Genomic DNA, 14366 nt, shown 5'->3' with positions numbered 1-14366 from the left:
TAACTGGCAACTACAGTTGTTACAAAATATGACTTTGCCAAGTACTTGACATCATAGTTGCTATATCCATCTTTTATAAACAGTGTGTAATTGTTACACTTTATTGATCTAATAATTCTCAAGATTTGATCAGTGGAGCCTTGTACAAAGAAAATCAGGTATACGTGTGGAGCTAAGGTCATGCAGACCTCATCATGGTAAACCAGTAACTGTCTTCTTGTGTATTTGTGTAATAACCCTAACACGAATAAATATAATTCCGACCTCATCTTTTATGTTGTCTAAACTGGGATGCATTTGTATCCACATCGCTGTTGAATACAACACAGAAATGTCTGGATCACTTCTTTAAGCAAAGGTCATCTCGGTGCTCACACAAACGTCAGTCAGAACAAACAGTCCAGGTTTCAGCTGTGAATTTATTGATGAGAGTGCTCCAATAAATAGTTTCACACAGCGGGGCTAACAAATGCTTCAGAACTGCTCGACATTGCATCAGTGCTTCACTTTCCATGTTACGCGGCAGCTTGTCACGTAACACAAAACCAAATTAGAAGTTATGGGACGACTCCTTCAGATCACAGGACACAGGAGTGTGTTACTAAAGAGGGGGGCTGCTGACAGTCTGCTTTCACTTCACCATTCCTCAGTAAAAAAAACATAAAATGTGTGAAAAGATGCAGTGCTTGAAATGTTTAATGGATGTTACCGTGTGAAAGCTTCAGTAAGAAAACCTACAGACAAAAAAACAAGAAACATCAGCCGTCGTTCTTCTTCCCCCTGCTGTTTGACTAAACTTAACATCTGCCGTGTGACTCACTGCTTACAACACCTCATTTTATCCAAAATTAAAATCCAAACGTGGGTAAAACATGTCAAATCTTTGTCTGCATCGCTACAGGAGACACATTCTTTCTGGCGTTTGGATTTAGTCCTTGTTTAAAATGGGGTTTTGCTGTTTCACATCGTTAGTGAGCATGGGGTCTCCCGCGGCCTCTGCCCCTGCCGGCGCCACCTGGAGGTCCGTCCACAGAACTGCGGGGGTTCTTGATCGTCTCGTCGACCGACAGGATCAGACAAGCTGCTTCTGACGCCGCCGTCAGGGCGTTGATCCGCACTATGGACGGCTCCCACACGCAGGCGACAAAGTTGTCTGCGATGTCCTCGTTGTTGATGTCCACACCGTACCACATGCCCCCCTGACAGGTGACGGATGAAGCGCACACAGTCACCTTCACTTTAAATACTACCTGGGATTAAAAGGTGTGTGTGTGTTTGTTTGTTTCCTACCTGTGCGTGTTTCGCCCGCAGTTTGTTCAGGATGTTTGTGGCATCGAAGCCGGCATTGTCGCACAGCTGTCTGGGGATGATCTCCAGGGCCTTGGCGTATGCTCCAATCAGGAGCTGCTGTTTTCCAGGGATGGTCCTCGAGTAGTCCCGCAGGTACTTGGACAGCTCCATCTCTATGGCTCCTCCACCCGCTACAACAGAGTCATTCTAGGAAGAGGGTTGATACAGTTAACACACTGGAAATCAAAATATACCAATGACAGTGGCGAGCAAAGATAAACCAAACTTACAGGAAACAAGAATCAGAGACTCAAAAACAAGCTGCTTTCTCCTCATGAAGCATTGCTGAAGCTCTACTCATGTTTCAAGCCAAGCAACCAGTACGCATGTAATTTATCATCATCCAATTACAATCTTACTTTTAAGTACAATCAAATGTTTTTTCCTCCCACGTCCGCAAAATAAAAACAGAGACTGATTCTTTAAACTCAACCAGGAATAATCAGCATCTGAACACTTGTGGCGCTGACCTTGATGGCTCTGCGCACGATCATGATGGCATCGTGCAGCGACCGCTCCGTCTCCTCTGTGAACTGCTCGGCCCCGCCCCTCAGGATGATGGTGCATGTCTTTGCCTTCGGGCAGCCCTTAAAGAAGTTGTACCTACAGAAAAAAATACACAACAAAACACAAATTTGTCACTTTAAAGTTGCTGCTTTACTATTTTTGTCATTGCAGTGACAGTTTTGTCTTTTGTCACACGGACTAAAATCTCATCCATCCATCAATCCTCTTCTGCTTCTCTTGGGCCGGGGTCGAGGGGGCAGCAGCCTTACGTTGATTTAGACTTTAACTTGCATAGTAACCGGAAACATCCGACCAACATGTAGTTACATTTCTCAGGGAGGTGCATGTAAGCTTGTGCAGATGGTTGCGGCGTAGGGCTAAAATGAGGTTCCAGTTATAGTGCAAGTTACGCCGTAGATCTGCTGCAGAATTATAATACACGTGTTAGCAGATAAGTCCAGACCTCTTTAACCCCACCCAGACCATTTGAGCGATATAATCTTTCTAGCGTGTCCTGGATCTACCTCACCCAGGAGACGCCCAGTATGCATCCATATCAGCTTTATTCTCGAGCTTTTGTGCTGGGCTGCAACGCACAGAAGCGGAGCTGTGACTGAGACGTGAACTCTGGTGGAGTGAAAGAAACCGTTTTGCTGATCTCGTCACCTCCTCCCATTCACAGCTGTTTTACCGTACATTGCAACAAAGCCTGAGAAAAGCAACATTAGAAACTGCTGGTTTAGTTCGTTCTGATCTTTAAATGTGGCAAGTTGATGCAGGAGGTCTCTTAGGTGATGTTTCAGGCGTGTCCTACTGTGAAGAGGCTCCAGGACAGAAACTGTGAACGTTCTCTGGCCAACCTCTTGGCAGGTCGTTCCCAGGCTCAGTGTTCCCAGGATGAGCTGGAAGTGGTGACTGCTGCCCTCATGGCCCAAACACAGATAAGCAGTAGAAAATGTATGGATGAAAATTTTATTAACACTTAAAAATAAAAGCTTCCCCTGGAGTGTACACCCCTCCTTTTCCTCAGCAGCCATACGATGGTAGCTCTAGTGCAACCCACCACAAACAGGGATGACTCTCAGAGGGATGAAGAATATGCAAAACTGAATGTAGCATAATTATTATAACATGTTTTACACTTATGTATGGTCACAATAGATGCCTCTCTCACCTCTCTCCTCCGACCTGGACCTCTTCAAAGAGCTCACACTGTCCCAGCACATCGTTGGTCATCGCTCCTACAGACGTCTGGATGGAGCCTCCGCAGGCCTGATGGTTACATTACACAGTCAGCTGCTTTCACCCTCAGAATCAGTCCAAGCGTCAGCACTTTAAAAGCCAAGTCCCGGTTGATCCATAACAAAAAACTAACAGTTTGTGAATGCCTCACCATCATGGTCCTCTTCAGGTCTTCCTCCTGAACCCGCCCAGCACAGAACAGGTCTCTGTCAGCGAAGAACTGGGTGGCCACATCACCGATGGGCAGCTTTGACAGGACCACCTTGGCTCCTGACTGGTAGATCTTCTCCAGCTTGTCGTATAAGATGTTCCACTCTGCATCCACGATGGCCTGGTAGTCCTGCAGCAAAGGTTCAGGTTAGAAGGAGCGTGGAAACGAAACCCTTTCACGAACAGCTTTGTGGCGGCTGATTCGTACCTCCACAGATTTCACACGGACTTCAGCGTTGTCCTTCTCGGCTTTCAGTTCCAGCTCCACATTGAGCAAAGCGATCTTTGGATTTTCGTAGCGTTTGGGCTGCATCTCAAAGCCGGCGTAGGAGAACGTCTTCTTGAATGCAACACCAGAGACCAGCTGGGACTCCTGAACAATTTAAAAAACCAACATGTTGAGGTAAGACCATGTTTGATATATTATCTGCTTCTTTAACACTGTTGTTTTGAAAGATTTTACACAGGAAAAATCACACTTCCTGGCACCAACCTCCAGAGCTCCTCCCTGGACCTTCTTGATACCGATCATTTTCAGAGACATGAGCTCGTCCAGTGACATGACTGCGTCCACAACCATTTTGGAGAAGAAATCCTTCTGACCGGCGATCAGCTTGGAGTTTAGAGCTGTGGCCGCACATTTCTCCAACAGCTCCCTCTGCTCTCTGGCGCAGTGAAGCAAAGAAAAGAGGTCGTCAGCTGTACTGCTCACCGGAGAAACATCAAAAGTTTCTCAAGTCAAAAAGAGAACTCACTGCTTATCGTCTTTTTTCACAGAGACGGCGATCTCCTTTATCTTGCTGACGGCGAGATTGGTGGCGGTGCGGAATGCTCTGATGATGGTCTGCGGGTGGAGACCCTCCTCCACGTACGGCTTCAGCTGCTTCAGGAACTCTGCAGCCAGGAGGGTGACGGAGGTGGTGCCGTCCCCAACCTGAGGACAAAGACGGTGTCAATCTGAAATTCCTGACAGCATAAACTCAGATGCACGAATGGCCTCAAACGGCTCACCTCAGCGTCCTGGGAGCGAGCAATGTCCACCAGAGTTTTGGCCGCAGGGTGAACCACATCCAGCAGTTTCAGGATGGTGGCTCCATCATTGGAGATTGTGGCCTTTCCTGGAAAAATAAACATTTGCATTACACCGACTGTTCCGCAGACCAATCCAGGAACAATAACGCCTTCTTTTCCCCATCCATCTCACCTCTGCTGTCCACCATCAGTTTGTCCATCCCCCTGGGCCCCAGGGTGGTCCTGACAGCCTCAGAAATCACCTGCAGAAGGAAACACGAGCAGCACATTTAGAGGAATTCAAGAATGTTTAGTTAAATTCAGAGCAAACGAAAAATAGACACAGAGAACTACAAAGAGATGAGTTTATGTTCTGACCTGGCAGGCATTGATGTTGCTGATGAGCTGGGGAATGCCCTGAGATGTGTCCGTCCCCTCCTTAAGCAGAATAACCGGTGTGGGCTGAAGTAGAGAGGGAGACACGGGAAGACAAGAAGAGAGGGTAAGCAAACTGATAATCTGCTCACACCTGTCAGCAGCATCCATCGTGAGCGGGCACCTCAGAAATCCCATCATTCTGCTCGTTTCCAGCACAACGTTAGTGTTTTTGGACTCCGCTGCAGGAGCTTTGCAACAAAGCCTCTCAGTCTGACCACTATCTGGAACAAACCATTTTAACACACTTCAGCCTCAAATTTCTTCTGACTGTCCATCCCTCACAAATAGAAGGTGGCTGTGGTTTATTTGCTCACATTGGTGCTATTTTAAATACATGCATGCTGATCTCAGGTGCTTTAAAAGCAGGCAAACAGATTTCTTTAAATTTGGTGATGATGTTTCCCCTCTCACTTTCAGTTCAGAACTGAAGCAGCCTCTTGGATAAGAGGCTAAATGTCTTCAACCAACCTAAAGAAGTCCACTCGCCTCCTTTCTAAGCTCCTAAGACGATCATGACCCGGATGACTGAGAACCTACACAGACATATACACTCTGACATCACACAAATCCAAGAATAGGAGGAAAAAGTCCTGCAAAAGCACTGTGACAGTGACGATGCGCAAACATCTATTGTACATCCACATTGCCAGAGGGATTGATGTCAGATTGTAGGCACTCTTAAGGATGAACAATATGTCAAAGTACAAATGCCTAGGTTATTTATACACGACACTGTTGTAGCAATAGCTTTGTCAGTGGTGTCAGTGCATGCATGTAGGTTTGTACAGCTCGCATTTTCCGGGCCATTAGCTTTCAGATTTTTACTGCTAAAAGCAGAACATCACATAAGCCGGTGCAGCTCCTCAGCCGTACAAAGAGGCTAAACACACAGCAGCTCGGATCACAAACTAGGTGGAGGGCGGTATTAAAATCAAATATGTTCAAATGCTGAAAGTGAATCCACGTGAAGTAGATAAATATGTAACTACACGACGCTAGTTCAAATTTTAACACTAGTTTATAGGAAGCCGTTTAGCATCACCGTTAGCATCGTATCCGCCCATTGATAGCGGCTATGCTAGCATTGTCTGGCTAAAAATAATAACCTATTTAAAAGCCATTTCATAAAATAAGAGCTTTCCTGGACTTCTAACGGCCCGTCACCGACACCAGGCGCACTCCGGGAGACCATGTTCTCCGATAAACTACAGGATGGAGGTGGATTAGATGTTTGAGTGTGGTGCATGATGCTAGCTGACTCACCATCATCTTTGCAGTTCTTTCGAGAAGCTTTCCACCGGCATCGGATCCCAGAATGCTTTTCGAAAGCATGCGCTGTTGGTGGGGGTGCGTTCAAGAACAAACAGCAGTAGTTTGTCAACGATTTGAGATGTACTATTTCAGGATGTTATGTTTCTGAAATAAAACAAATGTTGGTGATATGAGCGTGAATTATTTATCTGCAGCATCAAAGTGTCCCGTTTTAAATAAATAAATAAATAAGTAGCACACAATAAACGCCTTCTTTTGGCTGCTTTCTTTAGAGGTCCCAGTGGCAGATCTCTATCTCACTCTATTCCTGGCATCCTCCTCTGTCCTCCTTCACTACATCCATTGATCTTCCGAGGTCTTCCTCTTTTCCTTCTGCCTGGCAGCTCAATCTTCAGCATTCAACATTCATATGCTGCCTCAGCACATGTCCAAACCATCCTACCTCTCTAACTTTGTCCCCAATCCACTCAGCCTTAGCCGTTCCTCTGATGTATATGTTTCTAATTTTGTCCATCCTCCTCACTCCCAATAAACGTCTTAACATCTCCACCTTTGCTTCCTGTCTTTTTGTCAGAGCCACCATCTCCAAACCACAAAGGTCACTACCATCTTATAAACCTTGACTTTCACTCTTGCTGCTATCCTCTGGTCACAAATCACCCCTGACACTCATCTCCACCCTGCCGGCACTTCTTCTTCACCTCTTTTGTGCACTGTTGATTCCTTTGAATGGTTGACCGCAGGTATGTAAAATCATCCACCTTCACTATGTCTGCTCCTTGCATCTCCACTGTTACACCTGTCTCACTCTCATTCACACACACACACATTCTGTTTTGCTTCTACTGACTTTCATTCCTCTTCTGCATACCTCAGCCTCCCAAGGCTCTCATCCACCTGCTCCCTGCTCTCAATACAGATTATAATGTCATCAGCAAGCATTAGAGTCCACAAAGACTCCTCCTTCATCATCTGTCAGCCTCTCCATCATCATTGTAAACACTCTTCCTGAACACCACTTGGTCCCATAAAGGTTGTAATTTATGTACACCCACTGTATATAATTTGTATAGTCTATGTTTCTATTATTAATTTGCTGTTTTAATTTCTAAATACCGGATAGGTTTTCTTAATTAGTAAATAGAATTAACTTACTAATAAAAGTAATGCCTTAATTAAACTAGAACTCACCGTTTTGTTGCAGGTGTTATTGAACGCAGCTTCTGTTGCGTCTCGCAGCGCCTCCGAAATCAGGCCTGCGATTGGCTTGCAGCCCCCAAGGTTGCAGCCCTGAGTCTGCTTGAAATTCTTATCCGCGTTTGCCGTGCGGGCGGAGAACTGGTTTGCTGTGTAGCCTTCAGCGTCTACTCGATATTCTGATGACAAAACACGCGCACCTAAACTGACCCCAGAGCTCGCGCGGAGTACAGATACTGTACAAACAGCGGTGGCGGGAGATTGGGTAAAGAGTGATTTATTGAGATATTTAAAACCGTACTTTTAAATAAAAGAGTATAGTCGGAACCGGGTGGATGTTGTTTGTGTTTTTCAGGAGGACTTCGCGAGGATGGATGATTTCGGAGTTTATGCTGTTTTCGGAGTAAACGGGCCGCCTCAGAAGCTGCTGAGGTAACGCAGGCTTTCGACTTGCACATAATGTCATGTATTTGTGTTTCGTTTGTACCCGTGAGACGCTCATGTGTGTCTTTAAATAGCTCAGTCGCCTTCAGCTAAAATTGCTGGGCTCAACAGCTCTGTCGCTACACTTTTATTGCTCCACATTGGCGCCTCTTTGAATTAGACCTGTTTACACACAGTCGCTTAACTTCTCTTTCTCTAAAACAGTAAATACTTTTCGCTTCTCGTTTTTCTGCATGTAAAATCGAGCAGTGTGCCTTTATTTGCTTGTTTCTTCGTTTGTTTTTCCGTGTCAGCGCTGAAGGCTCTAGCAGGGCCCGTGTTGCAGTTCCACCAAGCGTCCGCCAGGTGGTGCTGTTTAGCAGCGGCCCGTGGGGGGAGAGGATCTGCGTCAACGCAGAGCTCAGCGATTTTGATCGGATGCCCATCACTATTGGAAAACTGACTCCTTATAATAAGTAGGTTCGCCCTATTTATCCGTTTTGTTGTTTTTTTTAATGCACTCTAACAGCCTTTCTGTGAATGATGCATATTTCACCTTCAGATGTTTGTCATGGGAGCAGTGGGAAGAGGAGACCTGGATAGACAGTGTGACACTGAACGTCTCTCTGGAGGGAGGAAACCTGGTAAATACTAAGGAAATCTAAAGAGCTTATGAAAACATTAGGATTTTCTTAAGTTAAAACTTTAAGATATGGACAGATGTCACAGGTTAATGTATATAATCTCCCTTTTTTTTCTTCAGTCAACAGAACCAGAAGTCATCATGGCTGTGAAGGAATACACGCCAAAGGTAATCTGATAAGGATGTACTGTGTCTTATAATATCACAAAGACATGTTGTTCCTGTCAGTGAAAGCAGATAGCGATAATGACATCAATCAATTTGTGCTGCATCTCAGGACACGGCTGCTCCACCCGCAGCCCGAGAGCTCCACGGCAAGAGGAAAAGAAAGCAAACTGCAGAAGAAGAAGGCAATGACTGGACAAACAGAAGAGAAGAAGAAGAGAACATGCGTCCAAATGCAACTACTGAGAAGACCACACCTGTGCGCAAGGTCAGAGGTCAAGCCAAAGGCAGCCAGAAGCTGTTTGCAAGCAGTGCCGATACCACCAAGCTGAAGGGAGCAGGTGAAAAAGGAGGTGGGGTTTTTTTTTTTGTTTGTTTCGTTGTGTTTAAAAAAAAAAAAAAAAAATTCTTTAGGTGTTATTTCTTCCTTCAAACCTGCTTTCTCTCTGTCCTCACTACACAGCAGCAGAGATGCAGGGGACTGTGGGAAGAACGCCTCCTCAGAGTGCAGTCAGGACGAAGAGTAGGCAGGCCAAGGCTCCCACAAACACTGGTGCTGTTTCTTTTCTTCTTCCTTTTTCTGTCATATTTATTCCCTCTTCTGTCCCAGCAGCTGACACAGCCCATCCCAATTCACGCATAGATGTTTTCCATTCACTGCTCACTTGCAGGAAAGTAACATAAACCCGGGCGTGTGACTCACGCGGGGCTCGGCTCCCTCCGACTGTTTGATTTTTAGATTGCGCCGTTGGCGTTGTATCGGTATTCCTGCAAGTCAAACAAATGAATCACTTGGAAGAGCATTTGGGGAATTATTAATCTAGACAGCGTTTCTCACTTTATTATCAGCATGTTGAAGCGCTGCCAGAAATTCAAATTTGGCCTCTCTAAGGTGGCCATCAAACCCAGAGGTCAAACCAGGCCTTCCCAGTAAAGCAGTGAGCGAGTTTGCTTTCAAGAGGCAATGTTGGGAGCATGTGACCAATCGCACCTCGTATGCAGCTATGGTGGGATGTGTGAATGAGGCTTGTAGTGTAAAGTGCTGGTGTCAGACTGTGTGTGAGCACATAAACAACGAACATGAGGCCTGTTTGCAATTACAAACAAGGCTCTGCAGTTTTAGGGCTATGTTGCCATATGTCAGTAGAATAATGAGACCGTCTGCTTAATGAGAACTGCTTGCAGCTGGCATCACAAATGGGGGAATATATCTATGTTAGATGAGAATATGTTGGATCTGTCATAGGATTTACAGCAGGGCCGTCAAACATGCGGCCAGGAGACGAGAGCAAGCCTTCTGCACGGCTATGCAAAGTGTAATAAATTGCAGTCAAGTCATTTTTTATGTCACCATTACTGTGTGGCCATACAATGTCACTATTACTACACAAACTTGAAATGAGAGCTGCATCCACACAGGAAATGATTCGCATGTCACTTTAAAGCTGAAGCCAGTTCCAGGGTCAAGTTGTCTAGGTAAACATCTAATGTAGTCATAAGCCAGTCAACAGTCTCCTGTGCTCTCATTGGTAGTTGAAAAAAGTTTATTTGTTATCTGTGAGTCGCTCAACTTGTTATCGCTGCTGGCTTTTTCACCTCTAGCTGCTTAAAGTCATTGAATATCACTTTCTGTGGTGTCTGGTTGTCACGTCACTGCCAGTGTGGACACAGTTTTAGGGCTTTTGTTTGTTGTTTTCACCTTAAAAATACAGGTTTAACTGGTCGAGCTCACTTGAGAAGTCAGTCAGTTTGACTCTGACTCTACAAAACTTGCACATGGAGGTCCAGAGCAGGTTATTTCTACAGATCAGGTTACTATGGAGATGTAATCCAGTAATGTAACACTAAAGTGAAGTCACTAAGCCCCAAATCCTGCTTGTAGTACACAGGATTCGGATGACAAACATCCAAGCGCTGGAATGGGGAATACAGGCTGCTGGGAGTGTTTCAGAAACATGATCTGAGTGATGATCGTGTCTGGCTACTCCCAACAGAACATGACATGTCGTGTTTTCTTGCAGCTCCGTTGGCCAGCCCGTCAGGTCGCTGGGGTCAGACGTTATGTCCCATCGATGCTCAAACAGCAATTCTGATTGGAGGCCAGGGAGCCAGGATGCAGTTCTGCAAAGATCCCATGTGGAAGCTCTGCACAGGTCAGTCAGTTCAACAGCATTTTAGACTCTCGTTGATATCACAGCTCAGGTGAGAGCCGTGTTTAAGGGGACGTTCTGTGTGCAACAGAGGACGTGTCCTGGGTGGCCGCGGAGACTCTGGCTGAGGGTCCGACTCCTGAGGCCAGGATCGGCCACACAGCCATCTACGACCCCGACTCAAGACGGATCTTTGTGTTCGGGGGCTCTAAAAACAAGAAGTGGTTCAATGACGTGCACATCCTGGACACGCAGAGCTGGAAGTGGACCATGGTAGAGGTGCGTGTTGATCTGTGTCCACACCGTGCTCACTTTATTTCTGTTTTTAAATGACTTCCTCCTGCTCCTCTTCTTCAGGCTCAGGGTAAGGTTCCTCCCCTGGCCTACCACAGCTGCAGTATGTTTCAGGGTGAGCTGTTCGTGCTGGGAGGGGTGTTTCCTCGGCCCAACCCAGAGCCCGATGGCTGTAGCGACTCTCTGTATATCTTCGACCCCCGCCTCTCCATCTGGTACCAGCCCATCGTCACCGGAGACAAACCCTCCCCCCGCTCAGGGTAACACAGCTCAGTCCAAAGCTTTATTTAACGCACACTTTCTAACTTTTTTCTTTTTAAATATAATTGCTCTATATTTTTAACCTTCTCTTTGTTTTTTTTGTCTTGCAGTCATTCTGCATGTGTGATGCAGGCGAGGAAGATCTATGTGTTTGGTGGCTGGGACACTCCTGTATGCTACAATGACATGTACATGTTGGACCTTGGTGAGCAACACACACACACAAAGTACCTAAATCAGGGGAAACGTGTAACTACACATCCATGCTTGCGTTATTAAAATGCAACGTGTTTATGTCTTAGGTCTGATGGAGTTTTCTGCAGTCAAAACAACTGGGAATCCCCCCTCTCCTCGAAGGTATCGCACATAACACTTCAAAATATTATGTGAGCGTGTGAGACGTCAGAGCTGAGTTCAGTGTGACGATGGATCTGATCGTGTTACACGTGCTTTGATGAACAGTTGATGGGCATCCTCTGGGGATACTTTCTTTATGCGTCTTAAGGAGCAGGCAGCTGCGCTTTATTATCCGCTACAGAGCCATTTGGGTACTGTGTCAGGATGCTGTGAGGACATTTTCAGCTGTGCAGAGGTAGAAAGACACCAGGTTTTGAGGCTGATTTAATTATCTCAGTTCTCAGAAAACAGACTTTTTTTCCCTAAATGAGGCAGTGCCTTCTGTGTGTCCATGGAAATCTGTGATCCCGGGAACCCAAAACTAAAGACTCTTCACGTCCTCTTCATTTATGTTCAGTGACAGATGGTCATTCTGATTTCTCCTGAAACTAATGAACAGCTCTTTGTTTTGTTTTGTTTTGTTTTTTGGTGTTCAGAGCCAAGTTGTTTTCAGTCTGTCAGCTTCTTTGCGTCTCCTCCAGTGATCATTCCTGTCTTTTTTTTGTGTTGTCTGCAAACTTAATGGTGCCATTTGTGTTGTGAGATGCTATTAAGGGCTCAAAACTGCCTGTGGTGCTCCTTTGGAGAGGATGGAGGGGTGGTAGGGGACCCATCCTGATCAACTTTGGCCAGGTTCTCAAGAAAGCTAGAGTCAGTGGGCAGATGGTGGTATAATATAGTGTGGTGTGGAGGACACTGGAAATGGAAACATCTGTTGGCTTATTGGTTCTGTATAAATCCTGATGTGGGTTCAGAGTAGGTGGGAGTGTGCTTGATGTATTTGAGGATCAGTCTCTTAGTGTTACAGCCTCTGGCCTGTAGTTACTGAGGCAATTTACTACAAACTGTCTGGAAACATGTGCTTTAATGGATGTCTTTACCCAGGTGGGGACATCATGTACTGTGATGGGGAAAGACCGATGATGTTTGTGGGTAGCTCGGTTCATTCCACACTTTAGCCTCTGAGACCAGCTGCTTTTCTTTTATGTAGGCACAGCTGTATTATAAACATAACACAAGCAGTAACCTTTAGGGACAAATGGGGCTTTATGGAGACATTTACATTCCTCAAATGAAGTTTTAGTACGATTTTAATAAGACAGGAGATTAAAATGAGAGCAGAGATTGTTAGAATATCGTCTGCAGTCATTTCAAGAACCTTTAAGGAACTTAAATGTGAACATTGTGTGCTTGTGTGTTTCAGCTGGCACGGCAGCGCTGTGCTGTCAGACACAAAGTTCCTGATCCACGGTGGTTACAACGGAAACAATGCCCTCAGTGACGCCTTCGTCTTTGATATAGGTGAGCAGAGGTTTGGTTTCTGAAAAGTAGCTCTTTTGTTGTTGATGACAGAGTCTGACTGATAGAGGGTTTAAGATCAAGACAGAATTATTTTAGGGTTTTGGTAACGTAATTCCCAAACTAGGTAGGAGACACTGCTTATTCTACTGTTCCTGCACAATCCATACTGTAAGTCCGGTTGGTTCTGTGCCAAAAAAATATCTCCTTCACATCCTTAATATTTAAAATAAAAGCCGCAGACATATAAACAATAAAGTAGCTTACATAAGTAACAATGTGTTAACCGCCACCTTCACCTGACTGTTGAGTTTATTCTGAAAATAAAGTGTAAAAACAAGAATTAGCGGAAAAATACAAATTTCATGCCTTTGTTTTGTTGTTTCAGACACCAACAGCTGGACAGAGGTGAGCGTGCCTGAGCTGTCTGTACCCAGGGCGGGGCACTCCATCATCACCATGGAGACGGCCGGTCACCGCTGCTTCTCGGAGGAAGATGTAGACGCGGATATGAACGGCGGCAGAACCCTGCTGGTGTTCGGAGGCGGGGACAACGAGGGCAACTTCTACTCCGACCTGACGACTGTCGCCGTGGAGGAGCTGCTCGGTGCTATTTAAAGAGAGCGAGTCAGAGGTGAATCCTCTCTGCCTCACTGGATGTAAAGCTATTTTAAAACCCTCACCCTTTGTTATTTATAATCCTGTGGGTTTTTATCCCTTTCTGTTGAATGTCTCCTTTCTTATTTCGCTTTAAAAGGTTTCCAGGTTTTATTTGATACATCTGAGCATCTAAAGAGAGACCTCAAAAGATCAAGGTGGCGTGAAAAAAGGATTAAGAAAGCTTTCTCTCATTGTGGAGCTCCCACTCATAAAAACAACATCTGCTTTAAAGGGCAGATTTGATGATGTAAATATGTTTGTTTTCCTCAGGTACTTTTTTAAAATGTTGGTTTATATTGATTGTGTTTTTTAAAAACTGAGGCTCTATTTTAGTTCAGAATATATATATTTTTTCTTGCAGATATATGTAAGGGCATCAGAATTTTTTACAATGTTTATTCCTGCTTTTGTTTTTATTTGTCATCATGTTCAAACTATCAGGGGTGGGGAATTTTCCATTCATGTCACTGGGCTGTACCATTTTGCTTTTCCTGATTTTACTTAATACACATTAAAAGGTAATTATTGTTTAACTATTGTATTTTCTCTTATTATATTTTTTTAAAATTGTGCATATACTGGTTCAATGTATATACACTCAGCTTCAGATTTTGTTTTTTGTTTTTTACCTCTTGGATCAGTTTGATGTCAGAAAGAGCAGATATCCTTAATATGGTCATTATGGCAGAATGTCCCACCTACCTGCCGTATAAAACTTCCTGCAGCCAGTGGAAGCTGGTTTAAAGGGAGGTATAATGGCTTGTATCAGACAGTATGAATTGATGGATGCACCTGACGCCCTACATAAAATAAACAAGGATTATTTTGAACTATGAATCATGCAAAGC

At 44.9% G+C, this 14366-nt stretch overlaps 2 protein-coding genes across 4 annotated transcripts; one reads left to right on the top strand and one right to left on the bottom strand.

The window, feature by feature from the left end:
* Window positions 1-399: 399 nt before the first annotated feature.
* Window positions 400-6090, bottom strand: cct7 (chaperonin containing TCP1, subunit 7 (eta)). The gene is made up of 12 exons (XM_006802441.3): window positions 6022-6090; window positions 4699-4782; window positions 4514-4583; window positions 4321-4427; window positions 4065-4243; window positions 3803-3974; window positions 3518-3682; window positions 3251-3439; window positions 3032-3129; window positions 1821-1953; window positions 1291-1497; window positions 400-1199 (listed from the first exon to the last, which is right to left on the bottom strand). The coding sequence occupies exons 1-12, from the start codon at window positions 6088-6090 to the stop codon at window positions 969-971; spliced, it is 1704 nt and encodes a 567-aa protein (XP_006802504.1). The 3' UTR covers window positions 400-968.
* Window positions 6091-7385: 1295 nt separating this feature from the next.
* Window positions 7386-14051, top strand: krcp (kelch repeat-containing protein). Of its 3 annotated transcripts, none has more exons than XM_035912811.2 (14): window positions 7386-7492; window positions 7583-7659; window positions 7965-8126; window positions 8213-8294; window positions 8414-8461; window positions 8571-8799; window positions 8922-9011; window positions 10480-10611; window positions 10700-10887; window positions 10966-11162; window positions 11274-11368; window positions 11466-11520; window positions 12764-12861; window positions 13247-14051. In XM_035912811.2, exons 2-14 carry the CDS (start codon window positions 7598-7600, stop codon window positions 13474-13476), a joined length of 1668 nt encoding a protein of 555 aa, XP_035768704.2. In that variant the 5' UTR covers window positions 7386-7492; window positions 7583-7597; the 3' UTR covers window positions 13477-14051. The 3 variants fall into 3 exon arrangements, with proteins under 3 accessions (XP_035768704.2, XP_035768703.2, XP_006802505.2); XM_035912810.2 differs by having other exon boundaries at window positions 8571-8811; window positions 8925-9011; XM_006802442.3 differs by having other exon boundaries at window positions 8571-8811.
* Window positions 14052-14366: the final 315 nt, after the last annotated feature.

Source organism: Neolamprologus brichardi, chromosome 3 (genome assembly GCF_056152115.1).
Source record: "Neolamprologus brichardi isolate AB-2024 chromosome 3, ASM5615211v1, whole genome shotgun sequence".
NCBI lineage: Eukaryota > Metazoa > Chordata > Actinopteri > Cichliformes > Cichlidae > Neolamprologus > Neolamprologus brichardi.
Note: the sequence above shows the minus strand (reverse complement) of the source record. Positions and strands in the feature narration are given on the sequence as shown.

Coding starts and splice junctions, on each gene's coding strand:
- krcp (XM_006802442.3), top strand. CDS start 7,598: ATGGATGATTTCGGAGTTTATGCTGTTTTCGGAGTAAACGGGCCGCCT. Junction 7,660..7,964: donor CCGCCTCAGAAGCTGCTGAG/GTAACGCAGGCT, acceptor TTTCCGTGTCAG/CGCTGAAGGCTCTAGCAGGG. Junction 10,888..10,965: donor GGAAGTGGACCATGGTAGAG/GTGCGTGTTGAT, acceptor CCTCTTCTTCAG/GCTCAGGGTAAGGTTCCTCC.
- cct7 (XM_006802441.3), bottom strand. CDS start 6,090: ATGCTTTCGAAAAGCATTCTGGGATCCGATGCCGGTGGAAAGCTTCTC. Junction 4,783..6,021: donor AAAGAACTGCAAAGATGATG/GTGAGTCAGCTA, acceptor TCTCTACTTCAG/CCCACACCGGTTATTCTGCT. Junction 4,584..4,698: donor GCAACATCAATGCCTGCCAG/GTCAGAACATAA, acceptor TTCCTTCTGCAG/GTGATTTCTGAGGCTGTCAG.